General features: G+C 43.1%; 2 protein-coding genes across 2 annotated transcripts in view; one reads left to right on the top strand and one right to left on the bottom strand.

Annotated features, from left to right (window-relative positions):
* Positions 1 to 5,008, bottom strand: part of sipa1l3 (signal-induced proliferation-associated 1 like 3) — a 73,177-nt gene extending 68,169 nt beyond the window's left edge. Inside the window, exon 1 of the mRNA XM_084351439.1 lies at positions 4,883 to 5,008. The gene's annotated coding sequence lies outside the window, so the exon portion shown is untranslated. The remainder of the gene's footprint in view (positions 1 to 4,882) is intronic.
* A 2,956-nt stretch (positions 5,009 to 7,964) lies between these two features.
* The window catches only part of map3k10 (mitogen-activated protein kinase kinase kinase 10), a 34,371-nt gene continuing 23,484 nt past the window's right edge, over positions 7,965 to 18,851 (top strand). Inside the window, exon 1 of the mRNA XM_084350275.1 lies at positions 7,965 to 10,676. Within this exon, the coding sequence (XP_084206401.1) occupies positions 9,740 to 10,676 (937 nt within the window). The 5' untranslated portion in view covers positions 7,965 to 9,739. The remainder of the gene's footprint in view (positions 10,677 to 18,851) is intronic.

Here is an 18,851-nt window from a genome sequence, read left to right as displayed (position 1 = left end):
CCGTGTTGACGCCAGCACAAAAATCTCAAAAAAGAGACAACTCCAAGCACTTTTTCTAATCTTTCGATTTGGAACATTTCTTGTTGTGTTTACAATACATACGTATTACTGCGATCGCGTGTGATTCTGTAATCATCCCAGTTACTCCTCGGTCTCGCAACTTCAGCTGTCCGGCAGTCTGCGCTGTACTGCACTCAAAACAAAGCCAGTAGGGGTTGATGGACGACGGAGCACGGAGCAAAACCGTAGCGGAGCTGTTCTGCGACGTACATGCAACCAGCGATGAGTCTCTGCCTTAAACATAAGGGCTCCAACTTACAATTATTTTCATAATTAATCTGCTGATTGTTTTCTTATTAATCGATCAACAATCATTGTTTAAAATATAAAATGTCCAAAAAATGTGAAAAATGCTCAAAACAATTGACATGAAACGATTACTTGAAAGTTGACTTATCCTCTAATGGCTCTTTTTCAATATTTTGAGGAGGACGTTGCTGTTCGGACAAGCTTTAGTCTACCACTGTTGTGCCATACCAATCACAGCTAAACCACAGAATTACATAGAACTACACTGCATTACATAATTATCAAATAAAATTTCATTTTCAGTTTCTCCCTCTGCATCCACACTGGCTCTCGCCCACACATTGCGCTCTCAGTTTCTGTGCTGCTTTCTCTCTGTCTCTTTCTTGTTGGACAAATCAATGAGTAAAACTGTGTTTAAATAACCAACAAATGTGACCCATGTGAATGTTATAAATTGTATATGTTGCATTCTTTATATATTACTGTATTTCTAGTCTATTCATGTGTGTCTATTTGTATTCTGTCTTAATGTAGAACTGAATTTAATGCTATTTTGATAACTTTTATAATAATTGTGGCTGTTTTTAAAAGCTCTTCTAATTCAATTCTTTGCCTTACATGAGGCACTTTCAATTACCTTTGAATTTGAAATACACTTGGCATGCCATGCCTATATTTTGTTTTCTGTCTAGATCATTTAACATCCATCCAAGAGGTGACTTTGATTATTGTGCCACAGTGACAACACCGAAGTTTTTGGAGATCTTGTCGCAGGTGTGAGGAGAATTTGATTTTTATCTTCTTGTTATAAGATCTTTAAACTGGATAAAAAGAGTCAGAAAAAGCAACATTAAAGTAAAGTGTCTAATCAATTAAAAACACCTTTCCACCACAGTGAAAGAGTCGATTAATGTCCCAATTGCATTCAGCCCCAGTCAGTTAGAGGCTGTGATGCCAGGTGTGATGACGTGTGGTGACCCACTCAGATTAACCACTGACATGAGCTGAACCTGTTGAACCTTCACAGTGTCTTCACAGAGTATAAACCAACCGCGTGAGGCAGCAATGAACACAGAGAGAGCTGACTGAAATATGCTTCAATAAGAAATGAATGTCAGTAGCATGTAGCAGACTATAAACTTAAATCTAAGACCATGCTTCATGTTCAACCTCCTCAAAACAAACGATTACACCTTCACTGTCCACCCTGACATGGACCTGGTGGAATAAAGTAGACTAACATCATTCTCCCTCTCTGTTAGCCATCAGGATACATCCAATGATTTGGATGGATGTTGTTGAGGTGTCTCTTTATTTAACTAAGACGCCTCTGAGGATTAAATAGAAACCTGGCAAGAGGATTTTCGTTCTAAAATTACAAACAGCAGGAGGGCTGCCAAGGTGTCGCGGTTGGGAAAGAAGATCTTTAACCAGAGCTGGTGCCAAAACAAAATCTTTGCTGCCTTAGAAAATGAACCAAAGACCCTCTTAAAAAATGTATTGTTCACCCAAAAGATGACCGTTCTGTAACATCCTTGTCAAGAATAAAGAAACAAGGAGAATTCAACAACTGATGAGTCACCTCTGCCAAGATAGGACTTGGTGATTCAACGTAATGTTTACAGGCGAAATAACTCAGGTGGCCCACATTCAACTCTTTGAAGACAGGATCCTTTGTTCCTGCAGCTGTTTGCAATGAAACACCGGAGTAAGTAGCACAAAATATGACATGTTCCTCAGGATCACAGACTGTAAGATATTGTTATCTCGTACCCAGTGGAGCGAAGTACAAGCAGACTGCTGGAGGTGCTTTACAACTATGTGACGTAGGTTCAAAGTTATGAAATGAGCGCAGTTAAGCACGGATAATGTTTTATTGTTGTACAGACCAAAGCAAACATGCTTTCACAGATATTATGGACCTGGCAGGTCTTTCGAAAATCATGTTGTTTGCAAAACATATTTTGGGCAAAATCCAAAAAGTATGAGCCATATTTATGAACACTCGGAGCATCACCAGTTCAGGGTTTAGACTGGAAAGGTAAAGCCTGCCAGAGAAACTGAATGTTCAAATGTGTCTATATTTTCTGTTCAGCTCAGAAATATTGTGTATACCTCAGATGTCATCCTTTTGCTCTCAGTAGCAAGGGGTTTTACAAGAGTCATTGTCTTTAATTGAGTTAGGTGACCCAGACTATACAACCTGGAGAACACTGGGGCATTTCTCAAAAGATTTGGCCATGCTACATAGTGAAGAGTGAACACTTAAATGCAGCACCGTCCACCACTGTTTCATCAAATACTAGAATAGACAGATTTGTAATGCATTTTGTAATACCGGGAGTTCACCAGAAAGTTAAAATTCAGTCATTCAGTCACCCTCATGTTGATGGAAAACACAGAACATCTCTGGAGCTTCACAGCAAAACAGTATTGCAGTATTTTCCTTTTAGCTTGGCAGCTACATTTAAGATTTTGCTTTAAAAAGGATTTAAATAACATCTTTTCAAATCAATTTAGGATCTATGGGCTTCCGGAGACTATGATCACATCGGACAAGCTGTATGGAGCCATTTTATATTTAATTTCATTTGGGTCCCCCCAAGTAGATAATGACTGAATTTAACTTTTTGGGTGAACTGCTCCTGAGATATATGAATACAAAAATTATCTAAAACAAACATGTTGTCATTTAAAGGGATTTGTTATTGTTGGCCACTAGCCTTGGCATACTTTGACAAGTGAAAAAGAGCTATTACAATAGCAGCATCACAACCCACTGTATAAAGGCCAACATAATAGTGGGTTTAAGGAGTTAAACTATAACATTTTAATAACAGATGTATAAACACCATAGTCTGAACAACTACTTTCTGCTGGTCTGCTTCATCAAGTGACGAGCTCCTGTTGTTTCCAATATATTTATCAAAAACAGCTTGCATTGACATGCGGCTCGCTGCACCTGCTGGTGTAATAAGTCATGCTGAACTACACGTGTACTGCGATTTGTTTTTCCCAACAATCAATTAACGAAACCTTTGCTTTGTATGACAGGAAGAGAGTTACACATGAACACAGGAAATGAGACATTAAAGGTTATAAAGGTGGCCATGTGGAAGTAGACAGTTCAAACTCTAAGGTCTCACAAGAACAGGGCATCTGATTGAAGTGTTATTAAGCGGTAACTAAAAAAATACAACCATGGAGTGACACAGACTGATGAGTTCACAGGTCATAAATACCAATCCTGCTTAGTTTTGAAAAGATGGAAATGGAAAGCATTTTTTAACTGACTTCTGCAGTCTGGTGCACAGCCTTTGTTCAAAGGAAACTGGATTTACAATATGGAGAGCCGCGTCATTATCATTCTGCATCAACTTCACAGCTCAGAACTGCTGCATTCAATCTAATTTCTTACTAAACTGAAGATGAAATGCAGGATTCCCCCTCATTGTACTACAGCAGCACACAGTTGGGCAGTGGTCTGCTCCACTCTTGTGCTGTTATAAGCCGGCAATCAGCGGGATAACGAGGGTGAGACACTTCAACATCATTCTCAGATCTTCCCTGGTAATAATTATTCCATTAGTTCCAGATGGGAGGAAACCAGGGTAAATGATGCCCAGAATATGTGCAGTGCTGCCATGCTCTGCTGCTCTAGCACGACAGATCCATCATCCTGATACTCGACGTGTCATTTCCTGAGGGCTGGGGAATACAGCAGCAACACGGGGGACCTCTATGAAAGGGAGACGGCAAACCGAGGCATCATCACCTCTCCACGACCGCACAGACACACACACACACACACGCAAATGGATCTTGCAAATCCTGCGCACGTCTTTTTGACAGCTGAACACAGCCTGTATGTCCAATCCCCCTGTTAAGACCACAATTAAAACATGTTGCACGTCCGATCACAGCAAACCAGTGCCATTTGCAACTGCTGCAACACTACTGTGTGAAAACAATACCTGTGCAGCAGAAAGCTTTCCCATGCAGCTCATTCTGAAACAAGTCTCCTGCCAAGGCAACTTCCGATTTGCAGCACTACTACTCGGAATTCAAAGCTCGTCCAGGCTAACTAGCTGGCTAGCTCTGCTCCCAAACAAAGCTCCCATTGTCTGGAACTTGTAGTCTTAGCGTTTTCTCTTGGCCCTCACAACTGTGATTAACTCAGGTACGAAAAACTACAAATCCGAAGTCTGCTCAGCACTGCGAGCATGCGCACTGGAGCCTTAATGATCAGGAAGGTTGTAGGATATTTTATAGTTAATAGATTTATGCGGGTAGCGGCGTATTTGAGGCTGTGTATCCACTCTGGTGAATGGCCGGAGGTCGGAATGAAGTGTTGACCCGCCTAGGACAGTCCGAGGCGGTGCTCAGAGGAACAGCTCAGCCGTAGTAAAGAGCCTGCTCCCTGCATTGACTGAAGTTGGTCGGCTCGGCTGCTTCTCGGTGTTTGCCTTTGCTCGCTAACGTCTAGTTCGCTCGTCACTTTTCGGCGCTTTTGAATCGCCCGCACTGTTCAACTTCAGCTGTTGAGAGAAAAGAAAAAGAGCACACAGCTTACCTAACGCTGCTCCGGTGTTCCCGCCCGGCTCCTATTCCGTTAAAATAAGTCTCCAGACATTGTGGAAAGAGTCGCTGGCCGACGGTCGACTGCCTGTTCACGGAGCGAGACGTTGCCAACGTTCAACCGAAACCACAGCGAAGCTGCGCCCGCACACTCACTGCGCATGCGCGGCTCCGGTTGGCGCAACCTACTGATAGTAGCACACAGGGGGCAGCAGACCACTACTGCTGGAGCTGTGGACACACACATTGTTTTAATGACCATCTGGTGAACGTGACAGCTTTACCCTGAATATTACAGCAAAGACACACTACAAGTGTCAGCACTTATAAAAGCAGCACTCTAGAGAGGCCTTCTGTATGTTTACCATGCTGTATGATCATATTCTGATTATGCATCACACACAAATTAGTCAATAGCACAACCTTGTGGTTGCTACACATTCTCAATCCTCATTTGTTATCTGGTATTTCACTAATTCATTATTTTTTTTACATAAAGTCTAAGGGATACATTTTAGGAAAGAAGAAAAAACTTACAGAGCAGAAAACAAACAATTAAAACACAAGACAATATTTTTTCTTAAAGAAATTTCAGATAAGTCACAGATCAACAATGTTGTAAGATCTATCCAAAAGTCATAGTTGAGAAAGACTTTTAGTCTTACTTTGGTAAGACTAAAAGTCCCTTATAAGAATAGTAGGCCTACTTGAAAAAAGTCCTTAACGTATCTGATATTAAATGTACTTAAGTATCAAAAGTAAAAGTAAATTATACATACATTTACATGTAGGTGTATGCTGTATATGAAGGGCCAATTACTGGATCTGATATTCAGCGTTTTTTATGATAAATGCAAATAAAATATTTAAAAATGCACTACTTTGCCTCTGACACAGCATGCAGACTGCAAAGTAACTAGTAACTTAAGTTATAAAATGAAGGTAGTGAGTAAAAAGTGCAATATTTGCCCCCAAAATGGTCACAATAACATGTCATAACATGTCAGTAAGAATGTGTATCTCTCAGCAAACCAGGCAGACATTTCCTGCAAATATACCTGCTCTGTGGTCTTAGAAACAAGGCAGCAGCCAGGAAAGAAAGTCTTCGGATCGGCTCTAATATCAGACCAAAACCTACAACCTGTTCACTGTGCCCACCTGATGTCTGCAGCTCCAGCAGGCAGCTGTCTCTGAACCAGAGGATAGTGTTGATAATGGGATGGCAGGGAGATCCAGGAATTAGACTGACTTGACTTCCACCTCAGCCATCTGCACTCTAAAACCATAAGCAGCACTGAACTGGAGGACTGGACAGCAGGAGAACGCAGGAAGTGCTAACAGTTGGAAGGAGTTGGTTTCTCTAAACAAACAAACAAAAATAACTATGGAAGAAGGTGGACTAAGGAGCGAAACACAGGTAAAACCATGTGCCATGTTTGGATCAAGAGAGCAGACTTAAATGATACCCTTATTTCCAGTGATGAAAGAAGTATTTTGATCTTTTACTTAAGTAAAAAAGTATAAAAGTAATAGCAGCACTGTACTTGTTAGGCAGCAGAATGGCTCCCGTCATTGTAATACCATATTATAAAGTATATTATCTGATTATTGTAACGATATCAAGAACAATTTTGAGGTACTTGTTCTTTAATTGAGTATTTCCATTTTCTGCTACTTCATATTTTAAATTTTTTAAATTAATTTTATTGATTATTAGATAAAAATAAAAAACAACAACACTATAATCAGATAAATGCTGAATATCAAATCCAATTGGCCAGGACAGTAATTGGTCAATCCATACTTTACAGCATATACATACATATAAGTAAATATATAATCTATTTAAGTACTTAAGTGGGCTCCATTTATTACCAGAAAATTAGATTTAATACTGAAGTATGACTTTTGGGTACTTTTTACAAGACTAAGTAAAAGCCAGGTGAGGTGAAGCTCATTTTGACTAACAGACTTTATAGGCCGATATGTTACTTTTCCTAGTTCAGCCCTAAATAATATATAGTTTTAAAAAGTCATTTTTGTTTGTTCTTTAAATTCTTATTCTGAAAAGAAATGACTGACCAAAGCTGTCAGTTAAATCTAGTGGAGTAAAAAGTATAATAATTCCCTCTGAAATGAATAAATGAAGAAAAGTAGCTAGTAAAGTACAAATACTTACACTATTCGAGTAAATGTACTTGGCTACTTTCCAACTTACCATTTGCATGAGGATGAGCAGATAATGACTGAATCTCTATTTCATTAGACATTAGACGACTACTAACCACCCTTTATGTTCCGCTCTTTGGACACCAGGGGTCAGTACAGTTTAAAAAGTGATGGGCGTGAATACTACTGTATTGTCTGAATAACCCCATTGATGGATTTTATTCTGAAATGCAATGAAATTCTGACACTTTATTATCATTATCTTAAATAAAACATCACCATCACTCATGACATCAGTGTGCACCCTCAACACCCTCAACCATGTCTTGAAATGTCTTCTTCTCTGGAAAACATGTCATCATTTTGAAAGTCAGCTCCAGCTATGATCTGTATAATATTTCATTTAAGAAGAATATTGTATTAGCTGCTCTTCCATTAGCCTCCATATGTGTCCTCTTGTCGACCTTTGACCCTTGACCATTTTGGGAGGTTAGGATTAGAAGAAGACACATTTTCCAGCGAGAATAAATTACATACGACTCTAATAATGTATCGCAATGATGAATGTTCGACCTCATGCTCTACAGTGGAAGAATACATTCACTCCATCTCTGATCACACTCATCCATTCCTTTATGATTATAACATTGCTAATTATTCAGCCGTATGAGCTGCCAGAATGATGTAGGTCAGCAGGAGATCTCTCAGAAACCACATTACCCACAATGCAGCAGCACACACACCACCAGCACAGCCTCGCCTCGTCCCCAACACCCTGCAGCACTCCTCCTCCTCCTCATCCGCGCAGCCCGATCTGCACACGTACGATGGGAGTAAGTGCGCAGTCAGCGCGCATGCTCCAACCCATCCCCATGTTTTCTCTCTCGGGGGCAGAGGGAGCGCTCGTCCGTGCGTATGTGAGCGGCACCCCGGCGTGTTTGGATGCAAAGTCAGCCCACAGACTGACAGCTCGGTGCTCGAAATGTCGCGTCTTTTTGGGAGATAAAGCCCGTTTGTGTGCGACGGAGCCGCGGACAGCTGCCTGAGCAGTGCGGACAGGGACTCCGGGGAGCGGGGTCTTTTTTTTTTTGTATTTGTCGCCAAATTGGGTTACTGACCTGGATGGTTGCTATTATTCCTCTTACTCGGATGCAACCACACGCCCATGCGACGATGTGAGTGGATGTTGCTGCCCTCAGTGTCCAGGTTAGGTTTCAGTAGACGTTTAATGTTTACGTATTAAAATAAGGCTGTGTGGAGAGGAGGACGCAGGCGGTGACTGGACAGTCTGCAACATTTTACGCGCGTGGTAAATAACCAAATTATTATCATTGTTATTATTGTTATTATTATTATTATGATGATATTTAAATAAATGAACCATGGAGCCGGTGTGGATCTCCTCATCGCCTCATTTCATCTCCTGCAGTCGGATCAGAGATACTGTACCGCGGCGCTGCCTCCACGCAAACCTCCGCTGACATTATTTACCGTGTGATGCTTTCTGTGGACATTTAAACATTAAAAAACAACACTGCCGATTGTTGATCTGAAACCACACAACGCGTGCTGGATAATGAGAAATGCTGGCATCCCTTCCCTGTCTCCAGTGAGGAGGAGTTTCTGCTCTAACCGAGGACTCGTCACCATCACCATCACAAATGTAGCCCAGCAGAGGCGACTGAACCAGGCCCCTGCACAGAGACGGAGGCCGGTTTGTTGTGCTGCTCACACTCGGCTGGATGCTGCAGCTGAACATGGTGTCACTCATTGAATACCTGCTTGTTTCTGTGATCCCCCAGCTGTCTTAAAAAAAATGGACGGGGCCTTCTTTTATGTAGGGTTTAGCCTGGACCGGCTTGTCGGGATGTAGGGCGCATGTATCCGCGGATATTCTCCTAACGCAGTTTATACAAGCAGAGATGATCATGGAGATGGCTGGCGGGGGAGGTGCATCTACACTGGGCTGCTGGATGAGAAATAATGAGGAGCCCTGCTCAGAGGATTTCACTCAGCTCACACACAGACTGCGGTTTTTATTGGCAGCCTAAATAGTCCATATTTCATGTTAAGATAAAAATCAGCTGTGGGTTTATTATAGTGTCTCTGTAGCTCCCAGAGTCCAGACACTTATTCTCAATGGGCAAAGGAGGTTGTCATTCAAAACTTCATTTAGCTTTTGTTAATTTTTTAGTTTTAAAGTATGTAACTGCTTTATGGCACTGTTAAGAATCAAGTGAGAGAAATAATGTGTGTGTTTCATGTCACACTCACTCACTGATCAGAAAAGACATCACACTGAAGGCATCTGCTGTTTCTTAGACGAACACATCTCCCCGTGGCAGCTTTCTAATAGACACAATTGTGGAAACAGTCAATTAGTTTTCGGTGGGGGGGCTCCGCTGCTCTGCTGAGTGTCATTGTCTGACCTGATGTAGGCCCACATTGTCCCCGAGTGAACTTGCCTTTGGGAATACATGTTACTTACACACTGCGTAGCAACAGCACAGCAGCAACCGGTGACAGGATTTGGCACAGTTTCAACAGCGAGATGTGGTGATGGGGGAGAGCAGTTGATCCCTGCTCCCCCCCACTGGTGGTCGAGGACGCCTCGTCTCTGTCAATGGGCCCTGTATGGATTTTGCGCCTGAGTTGACAAGAGGGCAGACCTACAGCGTCAAACATGAATCCATACGGCAGAGCGAGCAGCACAGCAGCCCCCCTGTCCTGCACCAGCTGTGGGGGCTGCTGCTCCCCTCCTCCCCCTTGTCTAATCCCGCCTGGCCCCCCTTCCTCTACTACCTCCTCCTCCTCCTCCATGCCCCCGAATATGACCCCCCCGCCGCCGATGTTCCCGGCCCCGCTTGTGCAGGTGGAGAATGGTAGCAGCTGGAATTCCTCCACCATCTCCTCCTCCCCAGACTCCCACCCTGGGCACCGCTGTGGGGCCAACAACCCCAACCCCTACTGGACGGCGGTGTTCGACTACGAGGCCACAGCAGACGAGGAGCTGACCCTGCGGCGCGGGGACCTGCTGGAGGTTCTCTCCAAAGACTCCAAAGTGTCCGGGGACGAGGGTTGGTGGACAGGCAAGATCCAGGACAAGGTGGGTATCTTTCCAAGCAACTACGTCACAAAGGGGGACGCTGCCAACTACCAGCAACTGACCGCAGGAGGGCTGGTGGCAGGCGGGGTGGGCGATTGCCCCTTGGAGATAGACTTCTCAGAACTGCTCCTGGAGGAGGTGATAGGAGCTGGTGGGTTTGGGAAGGTGTACAAAGGAATATGGGGGAGAGAAATAGTAGCAGTAAAGGCTGCCAGGCAAGACCCTGATGAGGATATTAGTGTCACGGCGGAGAGCGTGAGGCAGGAGGCCAGGCTGTTCTGGATGCTCCGGCATCCCAACATAATTGCTCTCCGTGGGGTCTGCCTGCGGGAGCCCAACCTGTGCCTGGTGATGGAGTACGCCAGAGGGGGGGCTCTGAACCGAGCACTCGCTGGAAAGAAGGTTCCTCCGAAGGTCCTGGTGAACTGGGCGGTCCAGATTGCCACTGGGATGGACTACCTGCACAACCTGGCATTCGTACCCATCATCCACAGAGACCTGAAGTCCAGCAACAGTAAGTGAGACTGTGTAAATGAGCAAATTATATATTTAATTCATGTAATTTTATAAAAATGGTGATAGCAGTATGTTAACTGAAGAGGAGAGTTGTTTTGGGAGGTTTCTCTCCACAAACCGGAACCTGTTTTGTACATAAAACACAGCAACAAGGACAAAACACAGAAGAAACAAAGACCAGAGCTCTGAACTCCAGACAAAACACCTTTCATAAAACATTTGCACCTGAGCCTGATCTTTGTCAGCCTAGAAACAACTGCTAGCATACTTCTACATTTGACAAGACAATTCTTAGCACTTGTTCTCCCGAGCTTTCAACCACATCTGGTGCTTTATATCAATAAATCAAGTTTATCAAGTACTGAAGACGAAGATCGTAACCCTTTTATCACATGACCACAATATGGCTGAAGGCACCAGAATATTTACATATGTAATACAGAATCAAACACAATAAAACATGCCTCAACAAATGCACAACACACAGGTCTACAGTGTGAACTCAGGCATATATATCACTCAGATTATTAGGCACACCGAGGTGAAACTAATGCCACAGTCCTGGAATAAATCCGACCCCCATGAAGGCTGTAATGTTCAGTGTTGTTGAGTTGTTGATTGAACTTTATGATCATTTTAGAGGCAGTGTGAGCTGCTGATGAATCATATTGAGTCTCTCTGAAAGCTGTGGCCAACATGTCGTCTGCTCTTATTGATATGACGGAGTAGACAAAATAAAACAATAGAAATATTACAACATTAAAAGCGTCATGTATGGTTAAAGGCTCTATAAAAAGCTCGTAAGTGATCTTGAGTTGAGGGAACAGTTTCAACAAAAGGTTAATTACAGGGCTGTTAGACCAGTTTGGTTAGGTGTTAGCTAGGCGTGCCTAATAAACTCTACAGCTAACCGAGCCATGAGCTAATCTGCTAACGGTAGCTAGCTACAGCCAAGGATAGCTAGCAAAGATGGCAGTTGTCAGAGCCACCTTCGAATTCAGGCATCAAGAGCTAGATTAAAAGCTGGATACCACTCTCATGTGTGTAAATATGAAACGATATTAGCCAGGAGACAATTAGCTTAGCTTAGCAGAAAGACTGGAAACAGGGGGAAAATGCTAGCCTGGCTCTGTCCATCATTAAAGCTCCCTAACCAACACATTAACTCTCATGTGTTTCATCTGTACTAAAACTGAAGCGTGTAAACAACATGCTGTGGGTTTATGTGCCAGGCTATTTCTTGGCTGGGTGCAGTTGATGTGTGAGTGAGCTTTAGAGGTGCTGGAAGAAGATTGTGTTACCTTTGGAGAGAGTCAGGCTAGATGTTTCCCCTTGTATCTATAAATTGTCAAAAAATCTCATACAACAATTTTCGAGAACTTCTTCACGTTGCCTCTTTTGTCCAACCAACAGTCCAAAACCCAAAGACACTTTATTTATCATAAATGACAAAGAACAGCAAGTCTTTAACCTGTTAAGCCCGAGCAGAGCCCAACTGGGCTATTTTTTGAACACCTACGGTAACATATGAGTGAAATCTATGGTATTTTGTACCTGAGGAATTTTAAATGGTACAGGTGGTGCCAAAATGTGCCAAAATGTGCCAAAATGAAAACCTCTCTAATTTTGTTCTCATTCACTTTATTAGCATAAAAGTTGGCAGAGGTAATGTTCAGATGTTTTGCTTTCGTCTGAACAAATATGTCAAGTGAACCCTTCATTATGTTACCTTGATTATTCAAATGGGCCGTGTAGTTGCAGAGATACACTCTGTTAATTACCGAGCAGAGACACAAAATAGAGGCTAGTTCTTCACAGGTTATATTTAATGGGGCTCAGTGGAGCCTCTATGTTGTGCTGGAAGCAGGTCGTTAGTTTATGTTCACACATTTCTACGTTAGCTGCTGTTGCTCTCTGTCAGTCTAGCTGAGAGTCCCTCACAAAGAAATCCACAGTCCAGCACCATTAAACAACTTAAACAAATCGTCCACAGGCTTGTATGAGCATCCAAGAGAGACAGAGAAGGTCTCATTGTTCACGTCATGTTACAATTCACTCACATATGAACTGTCAAGAAGCTGGACACAGCAAATGTTTGTTTGTTTGTTTTGATTTTTGGATAAAAATCCATGTGTGGCCTCGTCTACTAGTTCCTCTTATTAGCTTGTGTGATATCCACTGTAACAAATGAGTGGACAGTTACAAACATTCAGCCTTCTCCTAATCAGTTCATGAAATTACAGAAATGTGATTACAAGTGTTGTCATTGAATACCGATTCAAGCTGACACGGGAAGAGAAACTTAAATTGAACCCAGCAGGGAGGCCTAAGTCCTGGAGAGCTGGTCTCCTTCTCCCATCTTTTCCCTGTCATCTCTCTCTGCACCTCCTCCTGCTCTCCATCCTCCTCCTCTCTCCTCCCCTCCTCAAGGAGAGCAGTTCTGCTCTGCAACTCACTGTGCTATTTTTGGTCCTTTGTGCTACTTGCTGTTTAAAGACGCAGTTGCAGTTGTTGGTGCATCAAAGAAATAACACACAGCGACCATCTAAGTGCATCTGAGTGTGTGTATACGTGCAGGTCAGACTGTGTGTGTTTATCTCAAGTGACATGAGGGATGGGGGAGGGAATGTATAAATATGGGTGGAGTGTGCAGGATGCTGACTAAAGGACTTTTAAAGAGGGAGACGGAGCAGAAGTAAGTGCAGCTCGAACACACTCGCTGCTGATCTGCCCAAACGTCTCCTAATCTCGAATCCCTCACTTCTTGAGTCGCTCACTTTTCTGTCTCATTCGGAAACGCGCTCGGCCGTTTCCCATCCCTCCCTCCTCCCTACCGTAACGATGGGGGATCAGATGCGTATTGGACAGCAGAGCCTTGGCAACAACACCATAACGCTGCCTTTTCCATGGTGACATGGGCACTGCTTCTGTGTCACTGAGTCATACAGCTGCTAGCCGCTGTCAGCTGCAGAACAAAATGTCAGTCCCCAAATTTAGAGTATTGTCTGTGTGAAAATAGCAACCGAAGAAATGCAGGAATGTGTCAGGAAGTGCTTCGACCCTGTTGTTTTCCCCTTGAATGATGATCCTGCTGAAAATGTGTGGGTGCTAATCGTTAAGTATGTGATTAGACGGTGACGTCACACCCATACTGAGGGATGTTTGAATTAGCCTGGAGAGAGAGGGGAGAATACAGTGGTGGAGGAAGTAGTCAGATCTTTTACTGAAAGATACAGCAGAATATGTAACATTACAGCTCATGATGTCACCCAACTGGTTAACCGTTAATCAGTTAACCGCCCGCCTGAGCTAAAGAGTGAGCACGCTAAAAGAAGCTCAGTGTGGGAACATTCCTCCACAGAGGCAATATGTTAAAATATGTGATGCTTCCCTTTATGTTGTACCTCAATAACTCCCTGTTAGCCTGTCTGAGGATGGCTCGCAGCCAAAGATCACATTGCTGCTGGACAAGGGGAGGAGGTACATGCTGCTAATCAGTTTGGTAGAGGTCAAGGGATTCAAAGAGTTTGGTAACGTTACTAGTCTGAGTACGTTATGACACCGAGAGCTTCTGAGACTAGACGAATGGAAAAGCACTGTGATAAGAAGAATGATGAGCTAAAAGTCAAGCTAGCCAGGGCAGGCAAGCTAACGTTAGCTCTGTGGTCAGGCAAACACCAATTACATTACCTGCCCACCAGCCCCACCGTCATTATGATTAATAGACGCTACAATTATAAACTGCGGCTGGCGTCCGTGCAGCAGCAGGGCCAGCAGCAGAGTTGCAGCACAGAGTCGCATAGAGCGTTAACTGACAAGACGAGTAACTGGGTCATTTTACTTTATAAACCGCGGAGTAGTTTTACTTATAATAATATATACATCATGATGTATTAGTTGATTTATGTTGGTATTGATAATTTTAAACTGCAAGGCAGGAGGAGTAAATGAAGTGCTGTAAAAAGTACAATATTTCCCTGGAGCGAAAATAAAGCTTGGGGACCGGCAGAGCAGAGATGTATGAAGCAAGAGACTGATGGGAAAGAGCGAGAGAAGGAGAGCGCGGGGGATAAACAGCGGTTCATCTCAGTTTAGGGTTACACCTCAGCTCATTGTCCAGGTGCGCTGGTCTCAGGTGTCCTCTTCAAACCGCCGACCACTTGGCATCAGTGCGGTTACAGAGCAGCTCAGGCCCCCGAGCCTCTCCTCTGTCTTCCATCAGCCGGCTCCTGCGCTCAGTAAACGATCTTCATCCTCCCACAGAAGAAAAAACTCATCAAGGCAAAAAAAAAACGTGACACTTCTCACGGAGTAAAAAATGTGCGTTTGAAGCTCTGCAAACATTTTACAACACTGGGATTTTATTTTCGGCTCACTCAGATGCTTTCATCTAATTTTATCCCAGTCGAGTTAAAGTGTTTATTATTTCTTTTTTATCAAGGTGTGTCCTCGTGCACGAGTGAGAGTGTATTCTGCGTTTTAACCTGCTGAGTGTTGCTGTCGGTCAGACCCACAGTGGTGAGTGAGTCGCTGTAACAGGGATAATCTGATTACCATGACCTCCTTAGATAGATGTCACAGCATGTTTGTGGGTTGGCAGGTTCATTGCCACCCGTGGTCATGCCTTACATGTCACTCTGATCCTGGATCAGCCTCCAGTTTCTCAAAGCATAGGGCAGCGGTCCTCCTCGATTGGCTCGATGGGATTAAAGTAGAAACAATGGAAAGACTATTGACATGAAAGATAAAGTGTATTGATATAATATTCATCATCGATTGATATGTTGATTAATTATCTGAACAGTAGAGAAACCCTAAAGGTATTCAGTGTTGTAACAATGAATTAATACTAGAATGTCACTCTGTAGAGCGCATACCTCCACCGAGGCCCAGCAGTCCCCTTTAACACAATCAAACCTCATCCAATATCAAATAAAACATATTTAAATCCACTAGATCTGGATTTGTATTTGAATCTGCATCATATTGTATTCACTCATAGATACCAGCCACCTGAATACGCCTGATTTTTTGCATTTTTATGCATTATTCCCTTAGAAATTAACAAAAATGTTGAACAATACGCTGTTTCACAATGTTAAAGAAAGTGAGCGAAAAATCCTGGATCTGTCTATTTATCCGAAAACCCCCCGGCCATCCAGGTACCCTTTTAAATGCTTAGTAATGAGTCCATCACCTCAACAGTTGCAGATTTTGGTTCATTTTCTAGAAGATTTTAGATTAAAGTTAACAGATAACATTAAAATTGTGGTATAGTGACTAACAAAATCAAACACAAATATAACTTGAGCTGGACAGTTCATTCTGGGACATTGGTTTGTGAGCTGGTTCCGAGTCAGCCCTGTTGAGCGCTGTATGATCCAGAGCAGCTGAGTGAGTGGACCTCGAGTGGGGATTGTTTTGTTCTGTTTTGTTGCTGCCAGGATGTGAGACTGAGTCACGGTTCCTCTTTACGTGGTGCGTGTACGTCACTGAGAGTCACCGACACTTTAGAGCTCTAAAGAGGCTGTGAGTCAGCTGCAGGTAAGACAATACAGGTGAGCTGATCACCTGTCACTACCTGCAGACAGACACAGCCATACACAGCACCTGCAGCCTGCTCTTACATACAGTAAATGTCATATAGTTCGACTCAGTGTGGACATGCCTCCACCTTTTTGAAACAGATGACTGTGAATTTCAGTGGTAATTTATCTGAAGTTTCTGTGATGTTGACCGGAAGCTCATACACACACAGTATAGACAGAGCGCAGTTGGCATTACCTGCTGTTTTGACTGCTGTAGCTTCGGATAGAAGTCGTGTTTACACAGTAAACAATCATCTGAATAGTGTCTCAAAGCAGGCTTGTCAAGTATGCTGTTTGCTCATAGAGCATCTAGATCGCAAAGCAAGAAAAGACAAACTAATGCAATAAGAGTGCTGTTTCATTGGCCTTTTTCTTTTAATTATGTGTTAAACAAGCTGCCATGGCGTCAACAACAACGGCACTGGACATAAGAGCTGTAATAGCTAGTTAACAGATTATCGAGGCGAGATATGGTCACTGTCGCTGAAAAGCCTGCATCTGGCTCTGTGTGTGTGTGTGTGTGTGTGTGTGTGTGTGTGTGTGTGTGTGTGTGTGTGAATATGAGAGTGAGTCTGTTGAGGAAAGGATTAGAGTGGTGGCCAGTGCCGGCTGCTAATCCCTCAGAGAGACAGAGCGGTGGAGGCCGAGACTGTGACTAACCGGAGTGTGAACTAGCAATACGGCTGGTGCACAAAACAGAGAGGAAGAGACCACTATCACGCGTCTTTTAGCCTGGGGTGCTGAAGTATTGCACAGGCGTGGATTAGAGGAATGATACGCATGTGTGATATGTACAGATATGGCTCCTATATGATTAAGGGTGCAGATTAGTTGCAGATGTTCTGGTGGTGGGAACAATGAAGTCTGAGGTTCTGTCACCAAAGAATAGAGGAATAAGGGAAATGACTGTATTATTACTGCACTAACACTACTTAAAATCACATTCTGTAAAATCAATTTAACTGATACACACCTTGAGCAAAAGACACCTTACTTAGGTAAATTTATGTGGAGATGTAGGTGTCAGTAAATACTGACGAGTTGCACAACACAAACTCAAGCAACTTAAGCTACCGTTAGCTTGCTAAAATATAAACTGTTTATTGATGTAGTTGACACATCTGACCTGACCCTTAATAAAAAGCTGTTTAATAATTATCTTAACTGGTAACATTTTAAATCACATTTTATAAAAATAACAAATGAGCACGTAGCCTCCGTTAGCATGCCCAGCATGAATACTACTAGCCTGCTAACTCTGAAACACATTTTCTCTATGCATAAATAACGTTAAAACAAGATAACACCTATGTTTACAAAGTTGGCGGTTAATATTTATAGATAAACAGAGCGGAGGGTACCGACATCAAAAAAATTGGCTCTAAATCTAAGGTCTGGGTCACTTCCAGGTGTAGCTTATGCAACCAACTGACGAAGCTAGCAGCTAACATTAGCTTGCTACAGCCTACCATTTACACAGTAGATTAAAAGAGATAATGAGATATAACAAAAATTCTGACCTGGTACTTAATTAAAATGTTGTTTAATAACAATGTAAAGTGATATGTTTTTAAATTAAATTTCACAGAACTCAAACTCTAATACAACGCATCTCCATGTCTAAAATAAACAAAGTCATACCTACATTTACAAAGATTGGGAGTAACTGTTATATTAGGTACACCACAGTTTTTGATGCTACATTGGCTTGCAGTCTACATTATTGATTGGTTTTTTGGAGTGGGAGATGGGTGTTTTCTAGCAACCAGTTTCCCTATTACCTCACCTGCTAAGACATTTGTTGAGTTTTAATCGTGCAACCAGATTAAGTGAATCACCAGACTGAATCTAGCTTCTTACTAAACGTCTGCAACCCAGTCCTGATACTTGGATAGCTGCATATTTGCAGTAGTACAGTCCTGTGTGCGTATGGAGGCTGGACAGCAGGACACGCTGGCGCTGAGGCAGAGAAGTCACCCTCCTAGTATCACACACATGTACACACTCACTCACGAACACGCCGCAACATGACAACAATGACCCCATTCTCACACAGCAGCCCAAGACAGAGCGAGGGGAGGACTCACAATGGCAAGAGTCACCGTAGGGGGGGGAGGATGGGAGATACAGGCAGCGTGGGGCGACTGTAGGCCGTGAATGACAGAACGGAGAGATGGATGTAGAGGCAAGGCAGGATGGGTAGAGGAGCAGAGCAGGAATGCAGTGGCTGTAGAGAAAAACCCCTGGAGGCTCGGTTGGGAGAGGGGATGGTGAGATGGATGGGGGAGGGAGAGATAAAGGCAGGAGGAGGGAAAAGTATAAGGCCAGTTTGAGACGAGGTCAAACCATTCGTCTTTCTCTCTACAGATTAAGGCTAACGGTATTGATGGACTGTAGGCTGCAGTTTTCCTCTATCAGCGTCTGTCTGTACTGTCGGCCTCATTATACCAATACACCTCACGTCCAAGTCAAACGCACAAATTGCGGAGCAGCTGCACCCACATGAGCACCAGCACTGGTTTGTATTAGGTGATAAACAAAACACAAAAATACATTTGTTATACTGACAACCTCTCGAGTCTTTT

This window comes from Pagrus pagrus (assembly GCF_965226575.1).
Source record: "Pagrus pagrus genome assembly, chromosome: 4".
Lineage (NCBI taxonomy): Eukaryota > Metazoa > Chordata > Actinopteri > Spariformes > Sparidae > Pagrus > Pagrus pagrus.
Note: the sequence above shows the minus strand (reverse complement) of the source record. Positions and strands in the feature narration are given on the sequence as shown.